General features: G+C 29.9%; 8 protein-coding genes across 8 annotated transcripts; 6 read left to right on the top strand and 2 right to left on the bottom strand.

Moving 5' to 3' along the window:
* Positions 1-5: 5 nt before the first annotated feature.
* Positions 6-2,337, top strand: PPL_08180 (uncharacterized protein; the record flags this gene model as incomplete). The annotated part of the gene is made up of 6 exons (XM_020579004.1): positions 6-293; positions 365-583; positions 686-1,317; positions 1,396-1,483; positions 1,556-2,026; positions 2,107-2,337. The coding sequence occupies 6 exons, from the start codon at positions 6-8 to the stop codon at positions 2,335-2,337; spliced, it is 1,929 nt and encodes a 642-aa protein (XP_020430843.1).
* Positions 2,338-2,530: 193 nt separating this feature from the next.
* PPL_08179 (translation machinery-associated protein 7) lies at positions 2,531-2,818 on the bottom strand (the record flags this gene model as incomplete). The annotated part of the gene is made up of 2 exons (XM_020579003.1): positions 2,531-2,653; positions 2,720-2,818. 2 exons carry the CDS (start codon positions 2,816-2,818, stop codon positions 2,531-2,533), a joined length of 222 nt encoding a protein of 73 aa, XP_020430842.1.
* Positions 2,819-3,046: 228 nt separating this feature from the next.
* PPL_08178 (uncharacterized protein) lies at positions 3,047-5,747 on the top strand (the record flags this gene model as incomplete). Its single annotated transcript, XM_020579002.1, has 3 exons — positions 3,047-3,086; positions 4,668-4,727; positions 5,647-5,747. 3 exons carry the CDS (start codon positions 3,047-3,049, stop codon positions 5,745-5,747), a joined length of 201 nt encoding a protein of 66 aa, XP_020430841.1.
* A 350-nt stretch (positions 5,748-6,097) lies between these two features.
* Positions 6,098-7,043, top strand: PPL_08177 (YbhB/YbcL family Raf kinase inhibitor-like protein; the record flags this gene model as incomplete). Its single annotated transcript, XM_020579001.1, has 5 exons — positions 6,098-6,170; positions 6,251-6,318; positions 6,407-6,473; positions 6,562-6,778; positions 6,884-7,043. 5 exons carry the CDS (start codon positions 6,098-6,100, stop codon positions 7,041-7,043), a joined length of 585 nt encoding a protein of 194 aa, XP_020430840.1.
* Positions 7,044-7,844: 801 nt separating this feature from the next.
* Positions 7,845-9,755, top strand: PPL_08176 (tetratricopeptide repeat protein; the record flags this gene model as incomplete). Its single annotated transcript, XM_020579000.1, has 1 exon — positions 7,845-9,755. The coding sequence occupies one exon, from the start codon at positions 7,845-7,847 to the stop codon at positions 9,753-9,755; it is 1,911 nt and encodes a 636-aa protein (XP_020430839.1).
* A 307-nt stretch (positions 9,756-10,062) lies between these two features.
* On the bottom strand, positions 10,063-11,883 carry PPL_08175 (putative NADH dehydrogenase; the record flags this gene model as incomplete). The annotated part of the gene is made up of 5 exons (XM_020578999.1): positions 10,063-10,087; positions 10,284-10,320; positions 10,390-11,161; positions 11,236-11,567; positions 11,664-11,883. 5 exons carry the CDS (start codon positions 11,881-11,883, stop codon positions 10,063-10,065), a joined length of 1,386 nt encoding a protein of 461 aa, XP_020430838.1.
* Positions 11,884-12,514: 631 nt separating this feature from the next.
* On the top strand, positions 12,515-13,983 carry PPL_08174 (uncharacterized protein; the record flags this gene model as incomplete). Its single annotated transcript, XM_020578998.1, has 3 exons — positions 12,515-13,016; positions 13,554-13,769; positions 13,880-13,983. 3 exons carry the CDS (start codon positions 12,515-12,517, stop codon positions 13,981-13,983), a joined length of 822 nt encoding a protein of 273 aa, XP_020430837.1.
* A 328-nt stretch (positions 13,984-14,311) lies between these two features.
* On the top strand, positions 14,312-14,554 carry PPL_08173 (uncharacterized protein; the record flags this gene model as incomplete). The annotated part of the gene is made up of 1 exon (XM_020578997.1): positions 14,312-14,554. The coding sequence occupies one exon, from the start codon at positions 14,312-14,314 to the stop codon at positions 14,552-14,554; it is 243 nt and encodes an 80-aa protein (XP_020430836.1).
* Positions 14,555-14,605: the final 51 nt, after the last annotated feature.

Raw genomic sequence — 14,605 nt, 5'->3', positions numbered from 1 at the left:
ATAGAATGAAAACATATCTCATTGTGGTAACTATTGTGTTGGTGGCAGTGTTGTTGACCTATAAAAATAAAATAGATCATCCTGCCAAGAGATATGCTAAAGGTGATGCAGTACCCATTTTAACAAACAACCGATTGTATTCAAGACATACACTTATCTTACAAGACTATCATATTCTATACAATCAGATCTGTAGCAATGACGATGATATCTATAATAAATTAGTACCGGAGCGTTGTAACGTCGATAGAATATTAACAAACAATGAATGGAGTGTTAGTACAATTTACAATGTAAGTGTTATTTATTTATGTTGATTGATAATGTAAATAAATATAAACTAATCATAATCTCTTATCTATAGATTACATATTTAAATGATATTAAATGTAATGTTATTAATGACAATCATTTCAAAGATTGTACGGATACACATATCGATAATGTACAATTAGAACTTCTAAAGATCTTGATCGAGAATCAATATCTCTATCAATTAAGATTGGATCAAGGTATTCCAATTAGTAATATATTCAAACCTGGATATTATCAACATGGTTTAAAGATTGGTTCAATTTTTAAAGTATTTAATTAATTACAACTAATTAGTTGTAAAGGAAAATGATGATTATAAATTATATAACTAACTTTTTTTAAACAATCTTATAAAATATATAATAATTAGGATAATAATAATAATAATAATTTATATATAAATATTAATAACCATTTAAATATTAATATTCTATATTCACCAGAGAGTAATAATATCGTTGGATTGGAAGCTAAAGCAGAGAGTAGAAGACACTCGATGATCAACAAGGGTGAATGTACATTGGATACGAAACCTGCAACGTTGTTGTTCTCTACTTCGTCGATGGACTCTGTCATGAGAAGACATCCATTGGTTTGGAGTTACAGTGTGACATTCAAACCAGTAGAAGACGTACAAGAATACTATAGTTTTAATAATAATAATAATATTTTCAAAGCTCTACAATCAAACAACACTACTGCTAATCTCTATTTATTATTATCTCTATCGCTATTAAGTTATTTTGTATATATTATCATTAATAACTTATCACCTTCAACAACAACAACAACCAATAACAAAAAGTTAATTGCAACCATTCCAAATACACCATTGATAAAGTCACCTTCTTATCTCACACTACACTCTATGCTTGTTGGATATGGTGCACAACTACTTGTCATCCTATTGGTTCTATTGTTCTCCTCACATATGACATGGTTATCATTCAACAGTATCATTACAATTAAGAGTGGAACTTTTAGTTTAATTCAATTAACATCGTATGTATATTTATCACTTTAAATTATAGATCTTTAAAATATGATTATTTATTAACAAAAACAATTATTCATTAATAGATATATTGCAGGTTATTATTCAACTTCAAATTATTTATTCTTTAATACAAACAACAATAATAATCAATGGATAAAGATTTGTTTGATTGTAAGTGGAATGAATAATATAATTAAAAATTATCTAACTAACAATCTTATTGATTTTGATTAATAATAATAGACAACACTATCATTACCATCATTATTATATATTATTCTATTGGGTAATAATATGATATTGGATGAGTATAGATCGACTGCAGCTATGCCATTGTTATCGATATTAAAGACGCTTGGATTCTTCATTGGATTCTATCTACCGGTTGGAATGCTCGGTGGATACTATGCATCAAAGAATCAGTATTCATTGTTGAAGAACTATAGATCATCGTCAGATAGCACTGTTCAGAATATAAAGATTTATATCTCAGTGCCAAGAGTAATCACCTACTTTATGAAGCCGGTTGTCTTGATTCCATTGGTTGCACTAGCACTCTATTGGCTACCAAACAACACACAGCAACTGTTCATCAATGGCGATGACCTCGGCTATCACAGTGAATTCACAACCATCACAGTTCAACTTGCACTACTCATTGTTACAACCATATTATTAACAATCATTCAAACCTATCTATCAATTATCAACAAAGTAAGCTAAACAAACTGAGAAATTCTTAAATTCAAAAGATATTAAAACTAACTAACTAACCAACCTATCATTGCAATTAGTATGGAAATATTTGGTGGCTACCAATGATAACAAGTTCAGTGTTGTTAATATATCAAATTGCCAATATCGTACAGAATGCAGCTAACTACTCTGATCTAAACGGTACAATGGTAATCTATTATACAAAGAGTATTCTATATGCTTTGTTCACCTCTATTACTATTGCATACATCTCAATCAGTACTACAAAATGGTTGATTTCAAACATACTTTCAAATAATTCAAAGTAAAGCAATAAACTACATCGATAAATAATATTGTATTGTTGATCTATTTGTTTGGATTGTTTGATGGATACTATTGATGGTTTTAAAATTTATATTATTATGTATAGTTTATTTTTTTGTTGGTGTGTCAAATATTTTTATCGAAACATTTTTCACACACACAAAAATTATTCAAAATATTAAATTTGGTGGCTGTCTATTTTTTTCCTGACTTTTTTATGCCTGAACCTCCGAGTGGTCCACCTGCTTTTGCTTTGGCTTGCATCTCCTTCAATTGTTTAGCCTCTTCTTGTTGTTTCTTTTGGAAGGCAATGTCTTCCTATAATTAGAGTAGTTTATAAGGTTAGTAATGATTGGATAGTTTAATCTAGTGTCTTGAAGTTACCTCATCTAATTCCTTTCCTTCCTTCTTTGGGGCCTTTAATGGCTTCTTCTTTCCACCTTGAATATTGAAAAGATTAAACATAATATCAACGTACATCATTTTTAAGATTATTATTGTTATTTAATTTTACAATTTGTAATTATATTTATATTTCGTAATATAATAAGTTAAATATATATTTTTAGATAAATATTTGATCAACAATAAAAAATCGATATTATGTTGATTTATAAAGTAAGAGATTATATATAATAATAGATTATATAGTAGATGATTTGATTGGTATGTTTTAATAAATAAGAAATAAAGTAATTATTATAATATATAATGAATAATTTAGTTAATGAATTTGATGTAATAATTGTAGGTATTTATAGAAAATCAAATTTGATTGTTAGTTATATCATCTTTTAGGTAGTTTACCAATAATGGTAATAACATATATGTGTGGGGTATTTAAAAGGTGAAAGAGTAGTAAGAGGTGGAAGAGGAGAGAGTAAGTTGTCGTAAACAAAAATTAATGTATATATATACACATATACTGTAACCAAAAAAAACACAACCGCACAACAGGTAGGATAGGTGTCGTAGAAAAAGAAAAGAAGGTGCTAAATAGTGTACGAATGGATAGATTTAAATGATAATGGAATGTTCGAAACATAATACATACCGTCTTTTCCTGTCATCTTTAACTTGTGGCTACAGTATCAAACACTGGTTATAAATGAATTTTAACTGAATTGTATTAAATAATAATATTGTTTTGTTTATTATTAGTAAAAATGTAAGTAAATCTTGAAAATCACTATTATTAAAGATATATAATTATTATTATTATTATTATCATATAATATTACATAACGATAGTTGAATTCAAAGAGAGAACAAAACAAAACAAACAAATAGACAAATAAAGAAAATGAAAAAAACACGCACACAATTGTAATTAGGTGATTATTGGTTAATTAGTTAAATGGTTGGTTGTTTATTCGATTGGTTGGTTACCAAGGTTGGATATAGAGCAAAAGCTAAACGTGAAACTACTTGATACCTACCTCTCATGAGTGTGGTTGTTGTTGTTGTTGTAACTTTACATCTATAAACTGTTAAAACAAAACCTTTAATTTTTTCAAAAAACAATCTTTAAACAACAACACATATGTTAGGATATATGATATGATAGTGGTGGGTTTATTTGATATTGATAAAAACAAAACACATTAATGTGATTATAAAATTAATAAGGTGATCAATAAATTGTGTTTGTGTGATCATCAGTATTTGATTATCTTTGATAGTTTGAAGTAATTTATAGTTATATATATTAAAATAGTTATTGATATATAAAGATTAACATTATCTGTTTCTATTCAAACAAAATTACTTAAACTCTAGAGAAATTATCAGATTGATATTTTGTTTTGTTTATTTGTTGGAATGAATAACATGGACGTATAGGTATGTTGTTATATCATTTAGTTGATTGAAAGTTGACAACCATGGTTGGTTTATCTTTAAGCTAGATTTGTTTGTTTTGTTTGCTTTTGATCTTCTATTTTATATCTACTACCACAATATAAATCAATCTATCTTTGTTTTTTACTACAGCGAAGAAATATATATATATATAAAACCTACCTGTAAGATTTATTTAAAAAAATAAAAAATAAAAAATAAAATTAAAATTAAAATCGACTGGTTGTGTGTTTCTTATTTTTTTCACCTTATTTTTTTTTTAAAGTTTTTATTTTTTCTTTGATTTCACCATTTTTATATGTTATAATATGTTGAATTGTTTGGATCTAATCTTTCTCGATCTGTGATTGGATGTGAAATCAAAGTAACAACTTGAAAGAAACCCATTCATACCATTTTTTTTTGTTAATGGGCAAAGAATTAAATTAAACCATAATTGTTACCAACACCAAAAATGTAATAACATAAATAGAGTTACAAAAATATATTGATCGGAGGGCTTTTCAAGTTCGTTACTTCGATTGTTCATTCGGTCTTTGGTTCGAATCCAAATATTAGTGCTGCCAAAGTGCTAAATTAGCTCAGTGGTAGAGCAAATGATTATCATTTAAAAAATATCTCTCACGAACTGAGCGATCCCTCTTTTTTTAACAATAGAATTTGTAGTATACCACTTTAGTTATTATAAAAAAAAAAAAAAACAATAGAATTTGTAAATCCATAAAAGCTTTTTAATACAACTTTTAATAAAACATGTTTTCCACTTTAGTTATAAAAAAAAAAAATACTAATTTTGAGGACTGCTAAGAGGCTAAAGCATTGAAGGAGATGCAAGCCAAAGCAAAAGCAGGTGGACCACTCGGAGGTTCAGGCATAAAAAAGTCAGGAAAAAAATAGACAGCCACCAAATTTAATATTTTGAATAATTTTTGTGTGTGTGAAAAATGTTTCGATAAAAATATTTGACACACCAACAAAAAAATAAACTATACATAATAATATAAATTTTAAAACCATCAATAGTATCCATCAATCCAAACAAATAGATCAACAATATTATTATTTCAATTATTTCGATATCGATGATTAGTAGTTCATTTTTTTTTTTTTTTTTTTTTTTTTTTTTTGGATGCATATTCTAAACTATTATTTGAGAAAGTTAGCAATCCATTCAAGACCATGAAAGAATTCATTATCTTCGTTTTGTACACTAAATCTATTAATAAAAAAAGAATATTTTCCTAAAAATGATAATTCCAATTTTTATTTTCTTGGATTTTTTTCTTTTATTTTATTTCTTTGAATAATTTGGATCTTGATTAATCGATCTATGAAAAAAAACAACTTAAACCCCATTCACAATTAATTTTTTGATAAAGGGCAAAGAAAGTAAAGTAAATTAAATTAAACCATAATTGTTACCTTTGCCAAAAATGAAATCATATAAATAGAGTTACAAAAATATATTGATCGGAGGGCTTTTCAAGTTCGTTACTTCGATTCTTCATCGGTCTTTGGTTCGAATCCAAAAATTAGTACTGCAAAGTGCTAAATTAGCTCAGTTGGAAGAGCAAATGATTATCATTTAAAAAATATCTCTCACGAGCTGAGCGACCCCTCTTTTTATAATTGTATGAAAATGAAAAAAAATTGATTTAAATAATGACTTATTATAATAAAAACTAATTCTTTATAGAATTTGACAAACGAAGATATAAATATCTAAATTATCTAAATCGATTCTATTTAAAAATAGATGATAATAAGATTCAGAATGAAATTCCATTTCAAAAAAAATTAAAAAAAATTTAAAAAAAATGAAAATTTTTAAACAAAATTTAATATAAAATTGAACATCTGACACTGATTTAGTAAAGATAATAAAGCTATATATATATATAAATGGAAGCAGTTTTAAGTGCATTAAAGACAGGTCAAGTCATTCCTCAATTCCTTGAGGCATCTTTCAACCCATGTATATATATGAAAACATAATATAATTAAATAATAACAATACTCTTGCAAGTAACTCACACCACTCATTTTCTTTTGTAGCAACATTGTTGACTGTAACATATAACAATAAGCCAATTGTAGCTGGAGAGATTCTTACTCCATCTCAAGTAAGTTTGAAAAACTAATGATTTAGATAGAATTCTAACAAGAAGAAAAGATAAAGATTACTTACATGTTAGATTTTATGTTATCAAGGTTACTCAACAACCAACTATTCATTACGATGCCGATCCAAATGCTTTCTATACTTTAGTTTTCCTTGGTATGTTTTATTTTAGTTTAACAACTGTTCTTCAGTCTTTATTATTATTATTAACTAATAATTGTTTTTATTTGTTTCTATTGTACAGACCCAGATGTTCCATCACGTGCTGCGCCAACCTTTGGACCATGGCTTCACTGGATAGTTACTAACATCCCAGGTAACAAGTTGAGCGAAGGTGAGGTCTTGGCAGAATACATCGGATCAGGACCACCCGAGAAGACTGGATTGCACCGTTACTGCTTCTTCATTTTCCAACAACCAAGCAAGCTCAAGTTCACCGGTGAATACATCTTACCAACCACGTAATGTATCGAATTGATCAATCATCATAATCTATCTATACAACATTGATAGAATGTATTTATGACTAACTTAACAATCAACTAAACCTAAACTAAATTAAATAGTGCTGCAAAGAGAGATAAATATGAGTTTGAAAGATTTGTTACAAAGTGGAACTTGAGTGTTAAGGCTGCCACTTTCTATGAGGCCGAGTTCGATGATGCCGTGCCAGGTCTCTACAAAATGCTAGAAACAGTTAAAACTCAACCACAATTAATTGAATAAACAAGTTCTAATAAATTGTTTGATTCAGAATACTTAAAGAAAGAAATCTAATCTTATTAAAAAGGTTGCAAAAAGCTTGATATGCATGATAAAACAAAATAAAAAGTTTAAAAAAAATAAACTTTAAGAAGATCTATATGAGATTTAAAATAGAATTTCCAAGACTCTGGTAATAAGACTTCAATATCTTTCAAAAGATGGCTTATCTTTGGTGTTTCCATGATTCTCTATGAAATAAAAATAAATATTAACCTCTAATATTCTTATATTTAAAAAAAAGAGTATTTTTATTTTTTTTTTGATTTCTAACTAACTAAGGCAATAAGAATAATAAAAAGAGGCCCACAAAGAACAAAACAACTGAGACTTTTGCCAAAATTCTGGTTGAATTATGCTCTGAATCAATATAACGAAATCCAAAAAGCCAAATAAATTTAAAACAAAAACCACACAAGAAGACAATAATCATGTTTCTGAGATCCTTTTCTAGTTTTAATTCAGTCTCTAAGAATCATTATAGAAAATGTTTTTGCTCACATTAAAAAGTGGGCAATTACATGTAACATTTTCAGATCAAAGGCTAAAAGTGTTAAACAATTACTGCTGTCTCTCCATAAGAGGTTCTACATATAAATTTTTTCGACTTTTTCGACTTTTTTTTTTTTTACTTTTTTTACTTTTTCGACCTTAACTTATGAGGGATCAAAAAGAAACTGTTTTTATCAATTACCACACTTTAAATATTTTTCATATGATATTTAGATAATTGATATCAAAAGATTATTCATATATTAAAAAACAATGAAAAGAAAACATGATCAGAATAATATCAGTTCAAATGTTGATAATGATGCGCTTCTCCAACCTGTAATGGCATTTGATCATGTTAATAGGGATCAACAAACAATTGTGCTACCATCAGGTGAATCAACAACGAAAGAACAACTTTTATTAAAAGTAATCGATCTTTATCCAAGCTATGCTAATACTTATTACCAGTTGGCATTAATACTTGAATCCGAAAATCGATCATCAATCACACTTAATAATGGACAATCAATGACTACAGAACAATTATACTTGAAATCAATAGAGTATGATCCAACCAGTCACAGTTCTTATTATAACCTTGCAAATACACTTTCAAATGGTGAATCAATCAAACTTAATAACGGACAATCAATGACAAAACAACAATTATACTTGAAGTCAATAGAATCTGATCCAACCAATTCCAATCCATATTATAACCTTGCAACGACACTTTCAAGAGGTGAATCAATCACACTTAATAACGGACAATCAATGACAAAACAACAATTATACTTGAAATCAATAGAGTATGATCCAACCAGTCACAGTTCTTATCATAACCTTGCAAATACACTTTCAAGAGGTGAATCAATCACACTTAATAATGGACAATCAATAACTGCACAACAACTATTCTTGAAATCAATAGAATATGAACCAACATATTATCTGTCATACTACAGCCTTGCAAATACACTTTCAAGAGGTGAATCAATCACACTTAATAATGGACAATCAATGACTGCACAACAATTATACTTGAAATCAATAGAGTATGATCCAACATATTCCAATTCATATTACCAGTTGGCATTAATACTTAAAGCCGAAAATCGATCATCAATCACACTTAATAATGGACAATCAATGACTGCACAACAATTATACTTGAAATCAATAGAATATGAACCAACATATTATCGGTCATATTATAACCTTGCAAATACACTTTCAAATGGTGAACCAATCACACTTAATAATGGACAATCAATGACAAAACAACAATTATACTTGAAGTCAATAGAGTATGATCCAACCAGTCACAGTTCTTATCATAACCTTGCAACGACACTTTCAAGAGGTGAATCAATCACACTTAATAACGGACAATCAATGACAAAACAACAATTATACTTGAAATCAATAGAATGTGATCCAACATATTTCAATCCATATCATAGCCTTGCAATTACACTTTCAAGAGGTGAATCGATAACACTTAATGATGGAACAACAATGACGAAACAACAACTATTCTTGAAATCAATAGAATGTGATCCAACCAATTCATATTTATATTATAACCTTGCAACGAAACTTTCAAGAGGTGAATCAATCACACTTAATAATGGACAATCAATGACTGCACAACAATTATACTTGAAATCAGTAGAATATGAACCAACATATTATCGGTCATATTATAACCTTGCAAATACACTTTCAAATGGTGAATCAATCACACTTAATAATGGACAATCAATGACTGCACAACAATTATACTTGAAAGCAATAGAATGTGATCCAACCAATTTTGATTCGTATGATAAACTTTTAATTATACTTTCAAGAGGTGAATCTATCATTCTTAATAATGGACAATCAATGACAAAACAACAATTATACTTGAAATCTATAGAAGGTGATCCAAGCAATTACTATTTATTTTGTAACCTTGCAAATACACTATCTCGGTATGAAACAATAACACTCCATAATGGTGTTCGAATGACAAAACAACAACTATTATTGGAATCACTAAGAAAAGGTCATAGACGAAGTATGGTTTACAAATCGATTGGACTAACTTTGCTGAACAACAAACAAACGATTACACTTCCAAATGGTGAACAAATGTCGAGAAGACAACTGCTTCAAAAAGCAAGAGAATTGTACTAAAATTAACATTTTAGAATTATAATAATCAAATCAACTCACACTTCAATAATTATTAAGAATTCAACCATCACAATTCAAACAGTTTATTGACGCGATTTCAAATAACTAAAGTTAATAATCCAATTGTTAAACAATAATCAAACATTTATTCAACACTATCAAATATTATTCTTGAGAGTTTTGTAAAAATATGTTACCAGGGTGAAATTTTTATTGAGCAACATTTCCATCAAAAATTAATAACTGTATAATCAGTACATAGATCTAAATATTTCATACTTTTTTATTCATATTTGTCATTACTTTATTAATCTTTGGAGATTCTTGTTAACCTATTTAATAATAAAAATTAATATAACATATTGTGCATACAGATATTTCGAGGAATGAGTAGACTATTTTTTTTTTTGAGATTATTTATTTAGTGTGTAAAATAATATCGACAAAAAGATTGTTAAAGATTCTCTTAAACCAATTGGCTATTAATGTTTTTAATAGATTCATAATAAACTTTGAATGTTAATTTACATATAGAGTTGTTTTTTATTTAATTCCATATTAAAACCTTAGAAATTAGTTATATCTCTTCCAAAAACAAGAGTTCTTAGCCAGTCGAATGGAACTTGGAATTTACTTCTTAGTGAACCTAATCTGGTGAGATAAGCCGATCTCCATGCTATCCACGCCCAGAGACCACTTGCCTGAACAGCATTCGTTTGGAACAGTGATGATTTACGTCCAATGTATGCAAGAATACCAAAGTAATGGTATACAAATGGTTTGGACTCCAACTCTTTGATCGAATTGTTGAATTGCTCTGCCAGGTAGATACCTTGTTGTTGTGCAACCTGAGCGGTTGCCGGCAAGTTGGTTTCATTGACATTGGAACAGTCACCGAATGCAAATATATTCTTTTGACCAGCGAGACAGAGATATTGATCGACTTGTAGACGACCTTGTTTGTCCTTTGGGAAGGGCAGTGAGTTGATAAACTTTTGTGGTGCGACACCGGTTGACCAGACAAGCATACCATATGGAATCTCAGTGCCATCGGAGAGAATCACCTTCTCCTCGTGTACCTCTTTCACCGGTGAGTTTGTACGAACATCCACACCCGATGCCTTGAAATTCTCCAGTGCTTTCTTCACCAGATTCTGGTCGAATGCACTCAGTATCGACTTTGATGCTTCCAACAGTGTAATCTTCACTTCGTTCATCGGTACATTAGGGAACCATCTAGAGATGTCTTCACTCACCAAGTCATTCAACTCTCCGCAAAACTCAACACCAGTTGGACCACCTCCACAAACAACAAAACTCAACAACTTTCTTCTCTCTGCCGGTGTAACATCTGGTAGCGATGCCATTTCAAAACAATATATAATTCTTTGTCTAATTGATCTTGCCTAATAGTAAATATATTGGTAACAATTATTAATATTGTTTGATTTTGTTTTGCTTATGATATTTTCCAACATACTTGATGTAATTCCTTTAGGAAAAAAGAGTTTTTCTCTACACCCGGAATGTTGAATGTGTTATTTCTAGCACCGACACCGATGATGAGGTAATCATAGTCGATTTTGAATGGTGTTTGGTGATGAAGTGTAGAGAGACATTCGATTGACTTTTCTTCGTGATTGATCTTTGTACACTCTGCCTGTAGGTAGTTGAAGTCGTCTTTAGCATTTCTAACGGGTTGTGCGACCGATCTAAATTCTAATGTTCCCACTGATGTACTAGCCAACAATGGTGTAAATAAAAAGTGATTTCTTGGACTTACCAATGTGATATCAAAATTATCACCATTTACTATATTAGAAAAAAAAGAAAAAGAAAAAAAGAAATTTATTAATACACCTGATAGCTATGATTGTTTTTCAGTAATTCAGTATCATTATTTATTACATTTCTTTAAAAAAGCATAAGATGACCATCCACAACCAAGAATAACAACTTTTGGCTTAACACCTCTTTGTTCTAACTTTCCAATATGAAGATAGTTTCTCTTTGATATTATAGCATTATTAATATTATTACTATTGTTTAATAATGTTGTTGTGTTTATTATTCTATTTCTAATTTGATTATTAGATGTTGTTGTAGTCTTTTGTATTAATTTAAACATTTTTGAAAATTAATTTAAATTTAATTAATTTAATTGTTGTTTATTATTATATTATAAATTAAGATTTATATTAATTATTTACATTTTTAAAAACAAAAAAGCTTTAATTTATATTCACTACAAGTTTAATGTAATTGAACAGACAACACAATATTAATTTTTTAATCTAATTTTTTTGTTTTTTTTTGATGTTTTTACCAGGTTGATTTGTAACCACACACGAGTTAAAGTTGATCCATCATATGACAAAATGCGGTGTCATATGTTGGTATTATTTAAATGACTTTTCTAAATTAAGAGATTCAAATCAAATCATGCTGTCATTTGTCGTTTTTTTTAATCGTCATAAACAATCTATAAAATTTCTTTTAAAAATTAAAAAAATAAAATAATAAAATTTCAAATCTTGATTGTTTAATAGAAATAGATACTATAATTTAAAATTATTAGAGTTTATAAATAGGATTATTTTGTTTTTTTTTTTTTTAATTTATTTGAAAGATTTTTTGAGAAATTCAATATGTGATGTTCAATAGTTCGTTTTTTAAAAAAAAAAAAAAAAAAGAAATCTGAAAATATTTTAATTGAATTTAATTTATATTTATATAAAGATTGTTATTAATAATTAGTAATGAATGCAGAGGAAGTGGTTTCATTAGAATATAGTATATTTAGTTATATTAATAATGGAGATGAATCGAAATCTATAAAGTTGTTACAAGACGACCATTCATTGTTGTTTGCAACCGAAGATCACTATGGTCTCACCATCTTGCATTTAGGTGCACAAAAACGTTGGTCAACCTTTGTTAAACTTATATTGGAGATCTCTAGAGATTTCAATGATTTCGATGTTGATAAACTAGATCTGAATGGTAACTCTGCACTTCACTATGCTTGTTCACATTCAATAGCAGAGTTAAACAATACAAATGTTGTTGAACAATTACAACAACAACAACAACAACAACAAACATCAAATAATAACAATAACAACAACAACAACAACAATAATAATAATAATAATGAAGAAAAAGAAATGAATCAATTGGAGATAGTTGAATATTTATATGATAGAGGTGCAGATGTAAATTTAAAGAATAAGATGAACTATCAACCTATACATTTGGCTTGTAAGACTGCTTGTTTTCGATTGGTGGAGAAGTTGCTAGAGTTTGGTGCCGATTGTAGACTGCCGCATGAACGTGTATTGGATGTCGATTTGATGTCGTTGCAGCTAAAGTCGTTGTTGCCGCTGACTGGCTACGAGCAGAAGCGATCCGACGAAAGAAAGCAATCGATCATTCAGAAACTAGGCGGTAAAACACGTGGTCTCGTAAAGAACGGTCCGACCTGCTTGTTCTACACGCTGTCCAATATCGAGGTGCTCGCCAATCAACTCGGCGAAATAAGAGAGCGACTTGCTGACAGCGTAGATTTCGAATCGTTCCTTCATAGAGACATTGAGTATATATCGTTGGTTCAGCTGCTGCTGTCAAAGGGTGTCAATGCAAATGCTATCGATATTATCAGTGGACGTACTGCACTGTCAGAGTTTATCTACCGATTTCCTTCGACCGACGAGCAACTGGCGCGTCTGACGCGTAACAACCAACTGAACATTCCACTGGCAATTGCATTCAAACGGCTGCTAAAGTTGTTGGTTAAAGATAGTTCATTCAATTTGGCGATATGCGATGACAATAGTTTGGACGACATGCAAGCCGGTGAGACTGCACTCATCCACTGTGCTGCCAACCCATCTAAACTGCTGCTACTCTCAACCATGTTACAATTTATAAAGGAGAACAGTAAAATTATTAGCGATGTTTTAGAGTCAAAGAATGCAAAAGGTCAGACAGCATTGTTTGTTGCATGTGCACTGGGTAATTTGAAGGCTGCTCAGTTGTTGTTGGAAGCGGGTGCCGACGCAGATGCCGTCGACAACTTTGGTAATCTTCCGATTCACGAAGCGTTGTCGTTTGGTTATTTTGAGATTGCCAGGAAGCTGGTGTTGTGTGGCGCCGACGTGAATCGACCGATGTCAGTCTATCCTCAGTCGACACCACTGCATGTCGCGGTGCAGCTTGGCGATCTTGAAATGGTAGAGTTCTTCCTGAAGAACGGTGCACTCCTGGATTCTCTGGACGGCGAGAAGCGAACACCGCTACAGGTTGCAGACGACGCCAACGAAGAGATCATCGATTATCTACAGGGTCATGTTCAGGTGTCGTTGATACACGAGACATCGTTCGTTGTATCGAAGCACGACTTTCAGAATGAACTGAACTCGCACGTCAATAATATATATGGTTCGCCGAGAAACAGTGAACAGCAACGCAAACTTCAAGTGGTGAAGCGTAGCGGCGACGAGAGCAACTCCACAGGAGTGACAATCAAGATTCAAGATACAATTAGATCGAACGGAATGCGTATAAAGATTAGAGAGAAAGGTGATCAACTATTTAGATACATCAAGCTATATAACCTTTCATATCTGCATCTATTGATGACCATTCAAGATAGATTCGGTAAATCAAGTGAATTACCACTCGAACTATTCGAATCGTCTATACAATCAATAGTATTGCTACCAGACATTTCAATACAAAATGATACAGATATTGAATATCTAAATGATAACGATCAATTAGAAGTAACATTCAAATAATAAAAACTAATATGATCATATTTCTTGTATAAAAACACAACAACAATATTT

The sequence above is a fragment of the Heterostelium album genome, assembly GCF_000004825.1.
Source record: "Heterostelium album PN500 unplaced genomic scaffold PPL_scaffold8, whole genome shotgun sequence".
Classification (NCBI taxonomy): domain Eukaryota; phylum Evosea; class Eumycetozoa; order Acytosteliales; family Acytosteliaceae; genus Heterostelium; species Heterostelium album.
The sequence above is the reverse complement of the archived record's forward strand: the minus strand, read 5'-3'. Positions and strand labels throughout refer to the sequence as shown.